At 55.0% G+C, this 15,739-nt stretch overlaps 2 protein-coding genes across 6 annotated transcripts; one reads left to right on the forward strand and one right to left on the reverse strand.

Moving 5' to 3' along the window:
• Window positions 1-120: 120 nt before the first annotated feature.
• Stap2 (signal transducing adaptor family member 2) lies at window positions 121-6,913 on the reverse strand. The gene is made up of 13 exons (XM_050125215.1): window positions 6,727-6,913; window positions 4,872-4,943; window positions 4,599-4,721; window positions 3,662-3,718; window positions 2,806-2,906; window positions 2,376-2,510; window positions 1,987-2,056; window positions 1,813-1,915; window positions 1,646-1,711; window positions 811-984; window positions 644-736; window positions 500-568; window positions 121-415 (listed from the first exon to the last, which is right to left on the reverse strand). The coding sequence occupies exons 1-13, from the start codon at window positions 6,826-6,828 to the stop codon at window positions 282-284; spliced, it is 1,299 nt and encodes a 432-aa protein (XP_049981172.1). The 5' UTR covers window positions 6,829-6,913; the 3' UTR covers window positions 121-281.
• Window positions 6,914-9,441: 2,528 nt separating this feature from the next.
• Window positions 9,442-15,628, forward strand: Mpnd (MPN domain containing). Of its 5 annotated transcripts, none has more exons than XM_050125212.1 (13): window positions 9,442-10,093; window positions 10,146-10,423; window positions 11,057-11,293; window positions 11,664-11,784; window positions 12,158-12,239; window positions 12,390-12,486; window positions 12,808-12,880; window positions 12,954-13,030; window positions 13,832-13,964; window positions 14,088-14,158; window positions 14,434-14,526; window positions 14,823-14,915; window positions 15,407-15,628. In XM_050125212.1, the coding sequence occupies exons 1-13, from the start codon at window positions 10,087-10,089 to the stop codon at window positions 15,491-15,493; spliced, it is 1,449 nt and encodes a 482-aa protein (XP_049981169.1). In that variant the 5' UTR covers window positions 9,442-10,086; the 3' UTR covers window positions 15,494-15,628. The 5 variants fall into 5 exon arrangements, with proteins under 5 accessions (XP_049981169.1, XP_049981168.1, XP_049981171.1 ...); XM_050125211.1 differs by having other exon boundaries at window positions 9,448-10,093; window positions 10,167-10,423; window positions 13,832-14,000; XM_050125214.1 differs by having other exon boundaries at window positions 9,832-10,093; window positions 13,832-14,000.
• The last annotated feature ends 111 nt before the right edge of the window (window positions 15,629-15,739 follow it).

Here is a 15,739-nt window from a genome sequence, read left to right on the forward strand (position 1 = left end):
CAGGGTACCTTGCATTTCTTAGCTGTGAAACAGGCTTTCCTTGTAGATTGGTGTCAGGCGTGCCGGCTTGGGACCAATCTTAGAGGCCATGCTAGACACAAACCTTGCAGTCTCATGGAGTTCTTGTTGTTTTTTGCTTTATTAAACAAGGCCTCACTCTAGCCAAGGCTGCCGTGGAAATCACTTTAGGGCTCAGGCTAGCCTCAGGTCTCCCAGGGCTCTTCCCTGCTTCACTGTTTGGAGGACAGGATTCTTCACCATGCTGGGCATGTCCAGTCCCCTCAGTGAGGGCAGAGCTGGTGGAGGACTGTTGTGTCCTGAGACAGCCCGCTGGTCCCGGGGGGCCTAGATGAGTGTTCCAGTGCTCTCCTCTTCTGCAGTTTCTCTTCCAGCTCGGCTGTGACGTCCCCCAGCTCTGGTGGGTGGGAACCCAGAGTTCAGCTAGAGCACCCTGGACTGTGCTCCCCACCATGCTTCCAGGCCCCCAGAGTCTCCTTACTTGTCAGAAGGAAGGGATCCTGGGGTGACACTGGCTTCCTGGCCCAGACACTGGTGATGGCTTTGAGATCTGGAGAAAGATGAAGATGAGGTCTAAGGCCACCTATCACCAAGGAAAGGAGAAATCGGGGGATCGGAGCCCTACCTGGTTTGGGCATGATCGGTGGCTTTGGGGGTTTTGCTGGGAGCTTCGCTGGCTTCTTGAGCTTTGAGGGGACTGGATGACTAGAGGAAGACACTGCCAGAGAGAGATGTCACAGGGTGTCACCAACAACCGTTCCTCCCAGCTCCGGTGTCTGCCGCCTGGCTTACCGTCTTGATTCACGTACTCAACTGCCAGGGAATCTTCAATGGGGGTCACATAGTTCTCATCCTGGTCCGGTAGCTGAGGCAGGGGAGGTAGTAGAGGTAGCCTGTCCTCCTGACTGGACACAGACACAGGCACAGGTGGGAGTGGCTTCGAGACATTAGCAAGGGGGGCAGGGCCTGATGGGAAACAGTCACTGTCAGGGCCCCTGTGGTACAAACTCCTAGGGTATACTGCAGAGATAAGTATCCCCGTGTGCTCATCTGTCAATCACAATGTGTCTGCAAATTGGGATGCATGTGGGATTGTGGCTTCAGACAGGCACACAGATGCATGCATGTGTGTACATATGTATACAGAGGCATGTATGAGCCTTTGATGTGCACGCACTCAGCAGGGAGCAGTGTGTGTGTACATGTGGCTCAGGGCTGGGCTCGAGGACCATGCTACATTCCCCTCAGACCTCTGCAAAGCATGCTGCCTCTTCCTCTCACTTGGTAAAGGAGACCCACATCCACTCCCTGCCCAGATCCTTCCCCAGGTCTCTCCGAGATGGCTGATCCTCCACTTTACCCATCTCTATTAATAAAATCCTTTGGAGCTGGGCCATTAGTTCCAGCACCCAGGAGGCAGAGGCAGATGGCTCTTGAGTTCAAGGTTAGCTCCATCTATAGAGTGAGACCCTATCTCAACAATCAGCCACAGCACTGGGGAAGAAGAAGCAGGTTCTACAGAACGAGTTCCAGGATACCCAGGGCTATACAAAGAAACCAAGTCTCAAAAAACAAAACGAAGAAAGAGAACCTTTGGGCTGCAGGGATCATGGGGAAGGGGAGTTACCTGAATCCCGGGAGGAGGACACAGCCCATACACTCTCGCCGTTCTCCCGATCTGAGTCCACGAAGCCTGGAACGGAGAGAGTGGGCAGTCTGGAGGCAGCGTGGAGGCCCGGAGCTAGCGCTCCATAGCGTGCCCCTGTCCAAGCCTGGCTGCCCCACATCGCACACCTAGAACCTTCTCATAGTCCTCCTCCATCAGGAAGGGTACCAATGCCCTCTTCGTGTATGTCACGAAATAGTTGACCACAGCATCCAGTGAGGGGCAGGAAAACTGGGGCAAGAGACGGCGGTCAGGCAGGGAAAGGGGAAGGATCCCAGAACCCAGGACACCCCAAAGCTCACCGGGTCTTCCACGTCGATCACATACATGGGACCCTCCCGCTTCACCTTGTAGTGCTTGACCACTGGAGACCTGCAGAGTCGCAACTGGCTAGCTGGGATGCCACATTTCCCACCCCAGGCGACCATGCGCCTATGAGACCCACGCCAGGATCGCGCCTTTAGTCGTTGTCCCGATCCTAAGCCTGCCCAGTTATGACCACACTTCAGGAGACCCCGTCCCTAGGCATGACCCCGCCCCCTAGTCATAGCCTCACACCCTTCCCCAGAGAGTGTCCCAGCCCCGGCCTGACTCCACTTTCCCAGCATCCTCTGGCTACCAAGCCCCCAGCTCTGGCCCCCCGCACCCAGGTGACTCTGCCCACCCTGGGCTCAGAGCCCCACATGCGCACCCGTTGAGTATCTGCCGGGTAGTGACAGACACACCGTCTTTGCCGTCCCCTCCAGGCCGCAGCAGCAGGTTTCCGCACTCGGGGTAGCGCTCCAGGAGCAGCTGCGCCTCCAGCCGGCTCACCTGCAGGAAACACCTGAGCGAGCAGACACGAGAGAGACGCTAAGAGTCCCGCAAGCAAGCTTCGACCTCAGGGGACCTGCTGCTCCGCCCAGGCCCCGCCCCGAGACACAGACCCCGCCATCCCAGAGGCCCAGCCTCCTCAACTAGACCCAGGCACCTCCCCTTCCAAAGTGAGGCACTGCCCCGCCACTCTTGAGTACGGCCCCTCCTAGACCACAGCCCCGCCCCCAGAGATACAGGCCCCGCCCAGGTCCTGCCTCCTCCCTGGAGCCTGGTACTTGTGTACCCTATGGGCGATCAGGACTCACCAGGGCACCTCAGCTGCTCGCCTCGCCTTCTCTTTGTCCAGAACCTCGGCCATCATATACAGGTGTCCGGGCAGCAGGGTCAAGTTAGACGGGACATGGAGCTGAAGGATGATCCAGGCCGAGAACACATAGGTGGGTACCGAAAAGAAAAGGTAAAGTCAGGCCAGCTAGTGGAGCCAGGAAGGAGTCTCTCTGGGCCCATCGCTACCCGGCACCCCACAGCATACAAATGCAGGACACTCCCCACCCCCAAACAGACGCTAAGGCGGACTCGGAAGGTGCTGAGTGCTGGGCAACTCTTAGGCCTAACCAGGAGCCAAAGAGAAAAATGTGGTTTTAAACTCTGCGGTAATGTACCTCTGTCGGTCTCCCGACCCAGAACTCAGGAGAGAGGCAGAGGTGGGAAGACAGGAGTTCAAGGTCATTCTTGGCTACAGAAAGAGTTGCAGGCCAACTTGGGCTACACGAGACCCTGTTTCAAAAATATAAATGGAGCTCCGTCCCAAGACCCACTGCTTGGTTAGCTCGCAAATTCCTGTAACTCCTGTTCTAGGGATCCGAGACCCTCTTCTGGCCTCCATGGGCACTGCACACACACACACACACACACACACACACACACTCGCACAGACAAAGTATCTAAAAATAAAATAATTAAAAAAAATAAAACTAGCTGGGCAGTGGTGGCGCACGCCTCTGATCCCAGCACTCGGGAGGCAGAGGCAGGCGGATCACTGAGTTGGAGTTCAGCCTGGTCTACAGAGTGAGTTCCAGGTCAGCGGGGGTTACCCAGAGAAACCCTGTCTGAGAAAGCAAAAACAACAACAATAGCTAACAGAGAAGTAGAGTCACTCACCTCCACCACAGTCAAGATAAATCCTTTCCACATCTCACGAGACTCCAGGCTCTCTACCTAAAGAGGGAGGAAAAAAGTTATGTTAAAGAAGATGGATGTGGCCGGGCAGTGGTGGTGCATGCCTTTAATTCCAGCACCCGGGAGGCAGAGGCAGGCGGATCTCTGTGAGTTCGAGGCCAGCCTGGTCTACAAGAGCTAGTGCCAGGACACCCTGTCTCAAAAAACCAGAGAAGGAGGAGGAGGAGGAGGAGGAGGAGAAGGAAGGAGGAGGAGGAGGAGGGAGGAGGAGGAGGATGTGTTCCTTGGGAAAGAGGGTTAAGGGCCCCTTCTGCCCCAGAAGAGTACCCAAAGAGGGGGGGGGGGGGGCTTTGCACAGCTGTATCCCATGCTGACCAGCCTCTTTCAAAGGCATCTCAAACCACGGAAGGTCCAGGGACTTGTAGAATGTGAGGAACTCAGAGTAAGACACTTCGTGTGACTCCTTTGTTTTTTGTTTTGTTTTGGTTTGGTTTCTTTTTTTTTTTTAAGATTTATATATTTATTATGTATATAGTGTTCTGTCCACATATCTGCCTGCAGTCCAGAAGAGGGCACCAGATCTCATTACAGATGGTTGTGAACCATCATGTGGTTGCTGGGAATTAAACTCAGGACCTCTGGAAGAGCAGCCAGTGCTCTTAACTGCTGAGCCATCTCTCCAGCACCCTTTTTTGTTTGTTTGTTTGTTTGTTTTTTAAGACAGGGTTTTTCTGTAGTTTTGGAGCCTGTGCTGGAACTAACTCTGTAGACCAGGCTGGCCTCGAACTCACAGAGATTTGCCTGTCTCTGCCTCCCAAGTGCTGGGATTAAGGTGTGCACCACCACTACCCAGCTGACTCTGTATTTTTATTCTGAATGCTGGACTCACTGGAGGGGTCTCTCCTTTCTCCTGACATACCTTGAATTTGACCTCCTGGTCCCGGAGTACCAGGCTGAAGTGAGGGCTGGTATCCCTTGAGCTTCCCCATGGAGACTCATCTTTGATCTTTGAAAACAGCCTCAGGTCCAGCTTCTCCAGGGCCTGGCCCGGAGGAACACGAGTGTGTGAGCACCAGGCCTATGGCTCTCTCCGTCCCTGGGATGATGCCCTCCCCCGTGGTGTGATCTCAGATGTCCACCCACCTAGGTATTCATTCATTCATCAGGCCCTGAGCCCACACCCTGCCCTCACCTGAAAGTCCCGGTTACTGTTGTAGAAGCAGATGGCTAAACCCTGGAGGCCTGCCCAGAACTTCCTGTAATCCTGGGGACAGAAAGGAAAGGAGAAAGGACCCAGGGGGCAAAGTTGTGTGTGCCCAATATACTCCCTCCTGCTGCAGGTTTGAAGTGGCTGTTCCTGTGCCTGTGGATCCTTCTCACTACAAAGCTCCTGTTTTCAGTAAAGGTTTTATTTCATTCATTCATTTAGTCATTTAATTAAGTAACTTAGCTACCTAGTTTTATCTAGCCTAGGATGACCTTGAACTCTTGGTCCTCCTGTCTCCACCTTCTGAGCTGGAGTCAGGGGCATGTACCCCAAAGCCAGATTCTGTCATACTGGGGGTGGAACCTAGGACTCCATTACCCTGGGTGAGCAGAGAATGCACTGAGTCCCAGCACGTAAAAGTACATTTTCACTGAGTTCTTCCCTGCCCATTGTCCAGCCTAGGCATCTCTTGTCATCCAAGACTATGGTCTGTGGTACAGCTAGTGGCATTTGTCTCGCATGGGAGTGAGTCTGGGCTCCATCAACAGCATTTAATAAAGATGAAAACAAGGGGATTCCTATGGGATAGAGAGACAAGGCACCCCACAATGTGAAGAGATGTGTGCTGTGGAGTAAGCTGACTTAACTGGATTAATGGTTTTCTATGTATACACACCTCTATCTACTCACATATCCATCTATCAACTCACCTATCCAGGCACCCATCCATCTACCCACCCACCCACCCACTCACCCACCCACCCACCCACCCACCCATCTACCCATCCATCCACCCACCCACCCATTCATCCACCCACCCACTCACCCATCCATCCACCCACCCACCCACCCATCCACCCACCCATCCATCCATCCATCCATCCATCCACCCATCCATCTACTCACCCATTCATCCACCCATCCANNNNCACCCATCCATCCACCCACCCACCCACCCACTCACCCACCCATCCATCCACCCATCTACCCATTCATCCACCCACTCACCCGCCCATCCATCTACCCACCCACTCACCCATCCATCCACCCACCCACCCACCCACCCATCTGTCCATCATTTGAGTGCATGATGTAAAGAACTTGCTGGTTGTGGTTTATCTGGATACATATGGGATGTGGACAAGAGGAACCAAGAGACGTAGTCTGAGCAGTATTCAGGGAAAACAGAGGGGTACATCCAGCAGAAATACATATGGGCTGGGCATAGTGGCAGAGCACACCGTCATCCCAACACTTGAAAAGCTGAGGCAGGAGGATTTCTTCAGGTTTCAAGCCTTTTGGGGTCACAATCCTGAAAACCTGCCTCAGAACAACCCTCTTGGTTGCTTTGATTTGACAGTTGACCAGCCACCAGTTCACATGCCACCTGCTGTGACCTTAGCCCAGAACCTCAAGTTCACGGGGTTACTTCTGAGCTGGGAGGGGGAGGAGACCCAGGAATCAAAGGATTCCTTATTTCCTGGAGGAAGTCTCTAGTCTTGTTTCTATGCAGAGAATGGAAGGAGAGACAGGCAGAAAGATTGAAACAGTGGCTTAACAGATCAAGAGACCAACAGCTAGGCAGTAGGGCAGCCAGGCAGGAAGGTAGACAGACAGATGGACAGGCAGGCAGGCAGGCAGAGAGACATGTAATCAAAGGACAGAATGTGAAAAGAGACACAGAGACAGACAGATAGTCAGAGCTTTCCACAGCCAGTAGCTTGTGCCTTGCTCCACAGGCTCCTCTCACCAACAACCACCCCCTGCCAGGCCCTCAGTCAGGCGGTGTGGATTCCCGGGGCAGCTCAGCACTGCAGGGCAGGCTTCCCACCCTCCATACCTGGTCACAGGGTCCCTTTTTCTCTAGGAAGCTCTCATAGTAGTGTGTAGGTGGCACGCCTTTGGGCTTGGGGCCCTTGGGTGGGCTCAGGGCTGAGGCCATGTCCAGCCCAGGTCCCTGTCCTTCCAGTAGGAACCCCAGCCCGGCCAGGAAGTGAATAAACAGGTTCCTGGGGAGTTTCCTCAACTCAGTCAGCCGTCACCTCCCTCCCTGGCAGGGCTGGGCGGGGGCTGGATCCTGGGGAAATCCCGGCAGCTCTGGGCTCCTGTCCCGAGGTAGCGAAGGGACTGTGTTGAGGAAGGTGGCTGGGACATGATCACAGGGAAAACAGAAGCGTAGGGCAGGCACATCACAGCAAGATCTGGAATGCTCGGGAAGTCGCTGAGTGTAGCGCCCATGTTCTTACATTCACTGTGTGTGTGTGTATGTGTGTGTGTGTGTGTGTGTGTAGGTCAGAGCTCGAAGGAGCGGATTTTCTCCTCCCATCACGTGGGTCCTGCGGACTAAATGCAGGTCATCAGGCTTGGTGGCACGCTCCCTTCCTCACTGAGACAGGTCGCCAACTGCAATCATTCCCAGCCCGTGCATTCTGATTACCTTCATCAGACTTACAGCTAAGCACGTTAGTTATTGGTTTCAGTTTTCTCTCATTTGCTTTGTTTGAGCCGATGTCACATAGCCCAGGCTGGCCCCAACTACGGAACTAAGCCTCCTTACTCTACTTCCTAGATGCGTGACTAGTATCCATGTTCTGAGTTTTTCTGGTTTGGTTGTTTGTTGTCTAGATACACAGCCCAAACTGACTTTTTATTTTTTTGGTTTTTCAAGACAGGTGTCTCTGTAGCTTTGAAGCCTGTCCTGGAACTCACTCTGTAGACCAAGCTGGCCTCCAACTCACAGAGATCCGCCTGCCTCTGCCTCCCTAGGGCTGGGATTAAAGGCGTGCACCACCACTGCCCAGCCTCAAGATGACTTAAAAAAAAAAAAAGACTTATTTACTTAGTTGTTTTATGTTTGAGATCTCTGTCTTCTTTCACGTACAACAGAAGATGGAATCTGGTCCCATTCCATACAGTTGTGAGCTACCATGTGGTTGCTGGGAATTGAACTCAGGACCTTTGGAAGGGCTGCTAACTGCTGAGCCATCTCTCCAGGCCCCTTAGCTGACATTTAGCTCCAGCTCTTTCTGTCTCAGCCTCTCAAGTGCTATAATGACGGATGTGGACACCAGGCCTGACTCTCACTGCTGTTTATAGGATTATAACAAGCCAATCATTTCTCCCCTGCTGTTCTCTCACTGTTTTCTTCCTTTTGCTGCAGATGCAAACCAGGACCTTTGGGCCTGCTAGGTGAACACTGTACCACGGAATCGCCCCCAGGCCTTCCCTGTGCAATGCTCCACCCTGACCACGCCCCCAGCCCTTCACTGGGGACTCTGAGTTGGGCTCCACCCTGGCCACGCCCCCAATCCCTCACTGGGGGATTCCAGGCAGGGGCTCTACTACCTGACTCCTTCAAATACAAGGCTCTAAGATCCATTCCTGTGCACTCAATCAGTATATAATTATAAATTCAGCCATCCAGGCATGGTGGCACACTGCCATCTTCCCAAAAGTTGGGAGATAAAGGCCAGAGCATCACCTGTTTAAGGGCAGTCTTAGTTACATAGTAACTTGAGTCCAGTTCTGTAAGTAGCTTATGATGTTTTCAAAAAAGAAAACCAGAACAGTTTATGCATTCATTTCCCGCAGTCCTTGGCCCTAGCACCTGGACTTTACACGGGTAATAAAGGGTAGCGATGAGGACCATAGATAGTTGCTATGGGCAGCGTGGCGTTCCTTTATCTGTCCAACTGTCCACTGTTATCTTTAGAGGACTTTTTCGTACATTGTCAAGACACAGTGGTTGCTTCAAATTGTCTAAGGCCACAGGGGAGCCGGGTGTGGCAATGCAAACCTGTGATTTCAGCACAAGGGAGGCTGAGGCAGGAGGATTGCTGCAAGTGTGAGGCTAACCTGGGCTACATACTGAGTTCGAGGCCAGTTATGAGATCCTATCTCAGAACTTGAAAGAATAGAGGAAGGAAAAGAAAAATGACTAGGGAGCCATGGGCTGTTGTGGTGAGGATGTAGTTCCGGTATAGAAAGATCCCTCCAGGACCAGGCTGGGTAGACGATACACGGAATGAGGATGAAGTGCATGGTGTCCCATGAAGACGGCCAATGTCCAGACATGGACCCTCCCTCACTCAAGTCTTTGCCTGCCAGGAGGTGCTTAGACCTGCTTATTGAGCACAGTGAGGGGGAGGTGAACCGAGGCTAGCCTGGTCTCTGCGGAGCTGGAGTCTGGTGATCCGGCTAGGGGAAAGAAGGATTCTCTTTCCTTAGATCCTTCCAGAGCGTCCTGTGCTCTCTTTCCCCAGTGGGACAACAATCCCACCTGCCACTCTGCTTGGTCCCCTTCCCAGATTTTCAGACCTCCCGGGGTTGGGGGCAAAGGTTTCTGACCGGAGGGGAACAAAGGCTTTGGGTCTCGCGCGCGAGGTCAGCAGAACCCGCCCCTTCCCGCCCCTGACTCCACCTAGGCGCCGATTGGCTGGATGGAAACCATTCCTTGTAGTTAATTGGATGCTGGGGCCACCTGGTGATTGGATGACGTGACGGCTGTAAATTGCTGAGTTAACACTATAGATGCTGAAGCAGAGCCTGACCCAGGACTTTCGATCCACCTGCAGCGAGCCTTCTCATCGCGGCCCTACATTTCTTACAAAGCTGATTCTCCCCAGCTCCCAATCACCAAGGGCGCCGAGCCTATCTAGCGCGCTGGCCGCGGGTCTCAGTTTCCCTCATCGCTGCGTAGAGGCGGGTGCGCCCTAGCCCCGAGATGCAACCCAGCAGGCGGCGGCCTCAGGTGGGGCATGTAGTCCCCTAAATGTGGGGGTCCTGAGTGTCAGTTTTTTCGCCAGGTCACCAGCACCATCGGGTCTCAGTTTCCCCGCATTTCCTCTCCTGCGCGAGGGCAGGCTGGAGACCTCAGATTCCCATTTCTTTCTAGTAAACTGAACCGCTACTGCGCCCAGGGCTCAAGGTTGCAACCTGGTAGTTGGTGGCCTCTTTAGCCCCTGAAGGCAGTGTCCTGGGTCTGAGTCCCTCGTCCAGATCTCCCACAACCTCCCGCCTCAGTTTTTCCAACAGCCCCGGAGCCCTCCAGCTCCAACCGGAGCACAAACCAGGGGCTTGGTGTCTCCTCCACCCCTCAGTGGGCCAAACCTCTCCGCCCCCGGTGACCAATGGGCTGCGGCGTCTCCGCGCGGGGCGGAGCCCGGTTACCCGGAGGAGGTTGTGCCGAGACAGGGCAGCCATGGCAGGTAGGACGCTCTGTGCGGGCGGGGACAGGTCAGAGGGGTGCGATCTCTGCAGCCCGTCGCTGTCTCGTTGCAGCTCCCGAGCCTCTGTCCCCTGTGGCCGTGGCCGATGAAGCGCCGGAAGAGGATGAGGACGACGCGGAGGCCGAGGACCCCGAGCGCGGGGCGGGGAGCGGAGCGCGCAGCGGCAGCCTCAGTGGCATTGGAGGCAGCACGGTTGGGCCTGGGCTGAGCCTGGGGGGCGCGCTTACGAGGCGCGCGGTCACACTGCGGGTGCTGCTCAAAGACGAACTGCTGGAGCCCGGCGAAGGGGTGCTATCTATCTACTACCTGGTGAGCGACCCTCAGAGACCGTTCATGTCCTCCACTGCTCATGCGTAAGGGGAAACTGAAGCCCAGAGCCTGATTCTAACAATGCCGTAACCGTAACCACAGCCATCTGGGTGTGTGAATAACCAATTGTGTGATAGCAGCTTCCCCATCAGTAAAATGAGGTCTTCCTTCCCAGGCCCTCTATGAGTACTGTTTAAAACGATCACGCTAAAAACTTTCTTTGTGGTGCCAAAAATGAAACCTGAGCCACGCCCCCCGCCCTTCACTCAGGGATTCTAGGTGGGAGCTCCACCCTCTGACCACGCCCCTAGTCCATCATTAGGGGATTCTAGGTAGGGGTTCTACTTCTGAGTAGAAGTGTATTATAAAGTGTTCCTGGAAGGCTTTGTACTTGTGGTCTTTCAGCCTCCCCAGTATCTGGGCTGACAGTCGTGCCTTGCTATGTCAGGTCTGGCTGCTGTTTAAGTTCAAAGCTGGGTGTTGAGTGCCGGGATGCGGTACTGGTGTGACAGATGGCGTTTCTAGGAAAATGCCTCTTGTGAGCCCTAGAAGAACATGGACGCCAAGCCTCAGGGAGCATAGAGTCAGGAATCTCTGGGAGTGGGCGTGTCCCAGCCTTCTCTGTCCCTGCAGGGCAGGAAGTTCATTGGGGACCTGCAGCCGGATGGCAGGATCCTGTGGCAGGAAACTGGACAAGTCTTCAACTCACCCAGCGCCTGGGCGACACACTGTAAGAAGCTCGTCAACCCGGCCAAGAAGTCCGGCTGTGGCTGGGCGTCGGTCAAGTACAAGGGCCAGAAACTTGACAAGTACAAGGCTACCTGGCTCCGCCGACACCAGCTGCATATGCCAGTAGCTGCTGCTGATGAGGTGACTACAAGCCTTTACCTGTGGTGCATTGCGGGAGGAGGTGTGCAAAGGCCCTGAGGTAGGCCTTGCGTGTTGCAGAAAGGTGGCTTGAGAGGCTGAAGCAGAAAGCGCAAGGAAGGAGGGAGGCAGGGAAGGACAGACAGGGCCAGCAGGGCCTCCTCAGCTGGAGGAAGGACTTCAACTTTGACCCTAAAGGGGGTGGGAGCCATGAAGTGCTACGGGCAGAGGGAGCTGCGCCTTGGGCACATCTGCTCACCATCACCCTCTGGTGGTCACTCAAGGCAATGACATCTCGCGCTCAGGCCTGGGCTCCAGAGAGTATGATGAGGCGCTCCCCTATCTTACTGCCGCTCTACCTCCACTCCACCAGAGTCCCACCAGTGAAGGGGAGGAGGAGGAGCTGCTACTGGAGGAGGACGAAGAAGATGTGCTGGCGGGGGTCTCAGCAGAGGACAAAGGCCGCAGACCGCCTGGGAAGGTTTCTGAGCCAGGTGAGGGGCCAGAGAGGCGCGGACTGTGATGCCGGAAGCTGGCTTTGATGTTTCTTAGGCCTGGTTTCACTCTGCTTGGCTGGCCTGGAACTCACAGAGATGTCTGCTTCCTGAGAGCTGGGGTCAAGGGTATGTGTTAGAGGACACCTTTCAGGACTTGGGTCCCTTCTACCATGTGGGTTCTGGTGATCAAACCTAGGTCATCAGGCCTGGTTGTAAGACCCACTGAGCCATCTTGCTGGCCCCACTTCCTCTTATTTCTTGGGTATCCTTGCTTCTTTGCAAAGAGAACAGAAGCGGGGGGGGGGGGGGGGGGGGGGGGGGGGGGGGGGAAGGGTGTTCACACTGACTTCTCTCTCATCCCTCTCCCCAGAGGCCACAACCCTGGGCAAGCGTGTGGACAAGGTCCAGGTGCCAGTGCGTTACTGCATGCTGGGCAGTCGTGACTCTGCCAGGTCAGTTGCCCCCGCTGCCCTGGTCCTGGCTTCCCTGGTGCCTTTGGTTGGTTTGGTCACAGAGGCAAGGATCTAGCAGGGCCTCAGGAGGCGATAGGGTTGGGAAGAGCCTGAGTTCTTGAAGCCCTGGCACCCTTTCCACCACTCCAGGAACCCCCACACTCTGGTAGAAGTCACATCCTTTGCTGCCATCAACAAGTTCCAGCCATTCAACGTGGCCGTTTCCAGTAACGTGCTGTTCCTCTTGGTAAGTGACCAAAGTCACTTTGCCTGGTCATCCTCCATGTCAGGGGAGAAGGACCTCGCCGGCCTGGGTGGGGGCACGGGAGGAGTCGGGGATATGATATACAACAGGTACTCCTTCAGTACTTGCTATTAGAAAGTGATCGGAGCTTCTTTTCCCTTTGGTGCTGGGAACGGACACCAGTGCCTTTCACACGCTAGGTGCAGGCACTGCACGCTCATCAGGCAGTGACTTCCCTAGCATAGTGGTAGGTGCTCGCTAAGAGCTGAGCTGGCTCTTACACTGACACAGGAAGTGCAGTCTGTTCTCCCCCTTCTTCCCCAGGACTTCCACTGTCACCTGACTCGGAGTGAGGTCGTGGGCTACCTTGGTGGTCGCTGGGACATCAACAATCAGAGTGCGTACTCGGACGGGGCGGATGAGGGCACGCCTGGGGCAGGACTGACGGCTTCTTGTTCGGTACCCCACAGTGCTGACCGTGCTGAGAGCCTTCCCCTGCAGGAGTCGGCTGGGGGACACTGATACGGCGGCCACTGTTGAAGAGGAGGTGAGGGCTTGTTGGGAGGGGGCTAGTTGTCTGGTGGCCAAGGACAGTGGCCATGCTCTGCAAATATGGGAGTGTGGGTGCCCACGTATGAGGTGGAAATGCTGGCTTGGTGCTTTACATGACAAGGGCTTTTGCTGTGTAGCCCAGGCTGGTCTAGACTGAGGCATCCTCCTGCTGTACCTTTTGAGTACTGGGAGGATAGGTCTGTTGCTATGTTTAAATGGAATTTTTTTTTCTTGTTTTTGAGACAAGGTTCAATTCCCAGCACAGGCTGTCCTGCAATTTGCTCTGTAGAATAGGCTGGCCTCGAACTCAGAGATTAGCTTGCTTCTGCCTCCCGAGTGAGTGCTGGGATTAAAGGTGTGCAATCACCACCACCCAGCCAGCTAGATGCACTATTTAAATTAGAAAAAAACAAAAGCCGGGTGGTGGTGGCACACGCCTTTAATCTCAGCACCCGGGAGGCAGAGGCAGGAGGATCTCTGTGAGTTCGAGGCCAACCTGGTCTACAAGAGCTAGTTTCAGGACAGGCTCCAAAGCTACAGAGAGACCATGTCTGGAAAAACCAAGAAAAAAAAAGTGTGTGTATGTAGTGAGGCCAGAAGAGGGCATCTGATTCTTGGAACCAGAGTTACAGGGTTTGTGAGCAGCCTGTGCTGGGAATTGAACTGTGGTCCCCTGCAAATGCAGCCACCACTCTTACTCACTGAGCTGTCTCTCCTGGGGGGGGAGGGCACTTAACTGCCTTTGTGTGAGACTCGGGGTGGTCCCCACCCCCAACCCTAGCTTCTCTGCCTCCAGATCCACCAGGTGCTGTTCCTTCGAGGCCTGTCCCTGGTGGGTTGGTACCACAGTCACCCACACAGCCCCGCAGTGCCCTCCCTGCAGGACATCGACGCACAGATGGAGTACCAGCTGAGACTGCAAGGCTCCAGTAATGGCTTCCAGCCTTGCCTGGCCCTGCTGTGCTGTGAGGCCCCAGCTGGGCACCAGGTTGGGGGATTCACCCTGCCAGGACCACTGGGTCCCCAGCCTCAACCTGTCTTTGTCCCCACAGCCCCCTACTATTCTGGCAACCCAGGCCCTGAGTCCAAGATCTGCCCTTTCTGGGTGATGCCTCCCCCAGAGGTGGGTAAGCTGGAAGACGACAAATTGAGGGGTGTGGATGTGAGTGGGTACAGCAGGGTCGAATCTGGGCAGATGTTTGGGGGCTGGAGAATGTGCTGTGTCTTAGGCAGGGAATCCAGTTCGGGGCTGTATTGAGCAGCTATGCTTCAGTAGTATTTCAGTGGCTACTCTTACGCCCTTCTGGGTAACGCCCTGGCTTCCCACATCCCTTAACTTCAGACCCTAGACGCCCCTGGCACAGGCAAGGCCTCTCTGACTGGTCCCACTCCTCCTAGCAGCAAAGGCCCAGTGATTATGGCATCCCTATGGACGTAGAGATGGCGTATGTCCAGGACAGCTTCCTGACCAGTGATGTCCTTCAAGAGATGGTGAGCCATCTTTCTGTGGCTGTGGGCCACTTGTTTTACTTGAGATATGGCCTTCCTATGTAGCCCAAGCTTACGATCATTCTTTCAGCTTTCTCAGTGCTGAGATGACAGGTGTGCCTGCAGCACACCTGCGTGTGGCTTATTTTTTAACGACTTTGTCATCCCTGAGGGATCATGGATGTGACTTCTTGGGAGGAGCCTGCACTGTGGTGACATGGAACCTAGCCCCTCCTGGCAACTGAGGGAGCTGCATAGCCAAGAATGGACAGGCCAGATGTGTTGCCCTTGCCCTGTAGGTGCTGCTGGCGGAGTTCTACAAGGGCGCTCCTGACCTCGTGAGGTTCCAAGAGGCCTGGAGCCCAGAGCATACCTACCTGGACAAGCTCAAGGTGAGACTGTGCAACCCTGCAGCCTGGGTCCTGTCGGGAGCACAAACCACTTCCCAGAGTCTCAACAAGACTTCCCCAGAGACTAGGGGAAGGGAGGTCACAGGATCTGGGTGGCCAGGTAAACCCTCTTGCCAACTACTGACTCCTGCATGTGGCCTGAGGTCCCCCCCCTTTTGTGTGGAGTTCACCCAGGAAGGTGCTCTGCACTGTATGTCGCTCAGATTGTGAGGCTCAGTGGGGCACACACTGTCAACCAGCACCCAAAGGCATGTACATGTGTGTGTGTGTGGGGGGGGGGTGTCTTTTTCTAGGTTGGCCTGGGCTACAGAGTCAAGACCCTGCTTCCAAATCCTAACCAAAGAAATTTCTTACAGAACCAAAGTCTTGGTAGCCCAGGCCTATCGGGTGCTGTACCCATTCACCCTGGGCCTTACTAGGGGGTAGGGGATACCTGTCCAGGGCAGAGCCTGACCCCACTCCTGCTGTTGCAGATGTCCTTGGCCAGCAGGACCCCAAAGGATCAGGGCATGTGCCATGTGCTGGAGCAGGTCTGCAGCATGCTCAAGCAGGAGCGCTGAGGCCATGCAGGCCCTGCTGTCCTGGACCAGACTGGGCAATAAAGTACCCACGCACGGACCTGTGGCTGGGGTAGGACGGCAGGCGGACCCTTGGGCTGGATAATAAAGACTAAGAACCCACAGCATGAGCCTGTGGCTGGGGGGGAAGTTAGGCTCTGTGGGGTCCTTGGGCTGGGGTGGGGTGGTAGGGCTGTGTGGGCCCTTGCAAGGGAACAGGTTCACACTGAGTTAAGATGGGGCAATGGC

Source organism: Alexandromys fortis, unplaced genomic scaffold, assembly GCF_014885135.2.
Source record: "Alexandromys fortis isolate MF-2015 unplaced genomic scaffold, M_Fortis_MF-2015_v1.1 scaffold_243, whole genome shotgun sequence".
NCBI classification, from domain to species: domain Eukaryota; kingdom Metazoa; phylum Chordata; class Mammalia; order Rodentia; family Cricetidae; genus Alexandromys; species Alexandromys fortis.

Bases quoted from the DNA above. Each gene is read 5' to 3' on its own strand.
- Stap2 (XM_050125215.1), bottom strand. From the start codon at position 6,828: ATGGCCTCAGCCCTGAGCCCACCCAAGGGCCCCAAGCCCAAAGGCGTG. The intron at 2,907-3,661 runs GTGAGTGACTCT...ATCATCCTTCAG, and splicing joins TTATCTTGACTGTGGTGGAG to CTCCATGTCCCGTCTAACTT. The intron at 569-643 runs GTAGGGCTCCGA...ATCTTTCTCCAG, and splicing joins ACCGATCATGCCCAAACCAG to ATCTCAAAGCCATCACCAGT.
- Mpnd (XM_050125214.1), top strand. The intron at 10,424-11,056 runs GTGAGCGACCCT...CTGTCCCTGCAG, and splicing joins TGCTATCTATCTACTACCTG to GGCAGGAAGTTCATTGGGGA. The intron at 14,001-14,087 runs GTGAGGCCCCAG...TTGTCCCCACAG, and splicing joins TTGCCTGGCCCTGCTGTGCT to CCCCCTACTATTCTGGCAAC.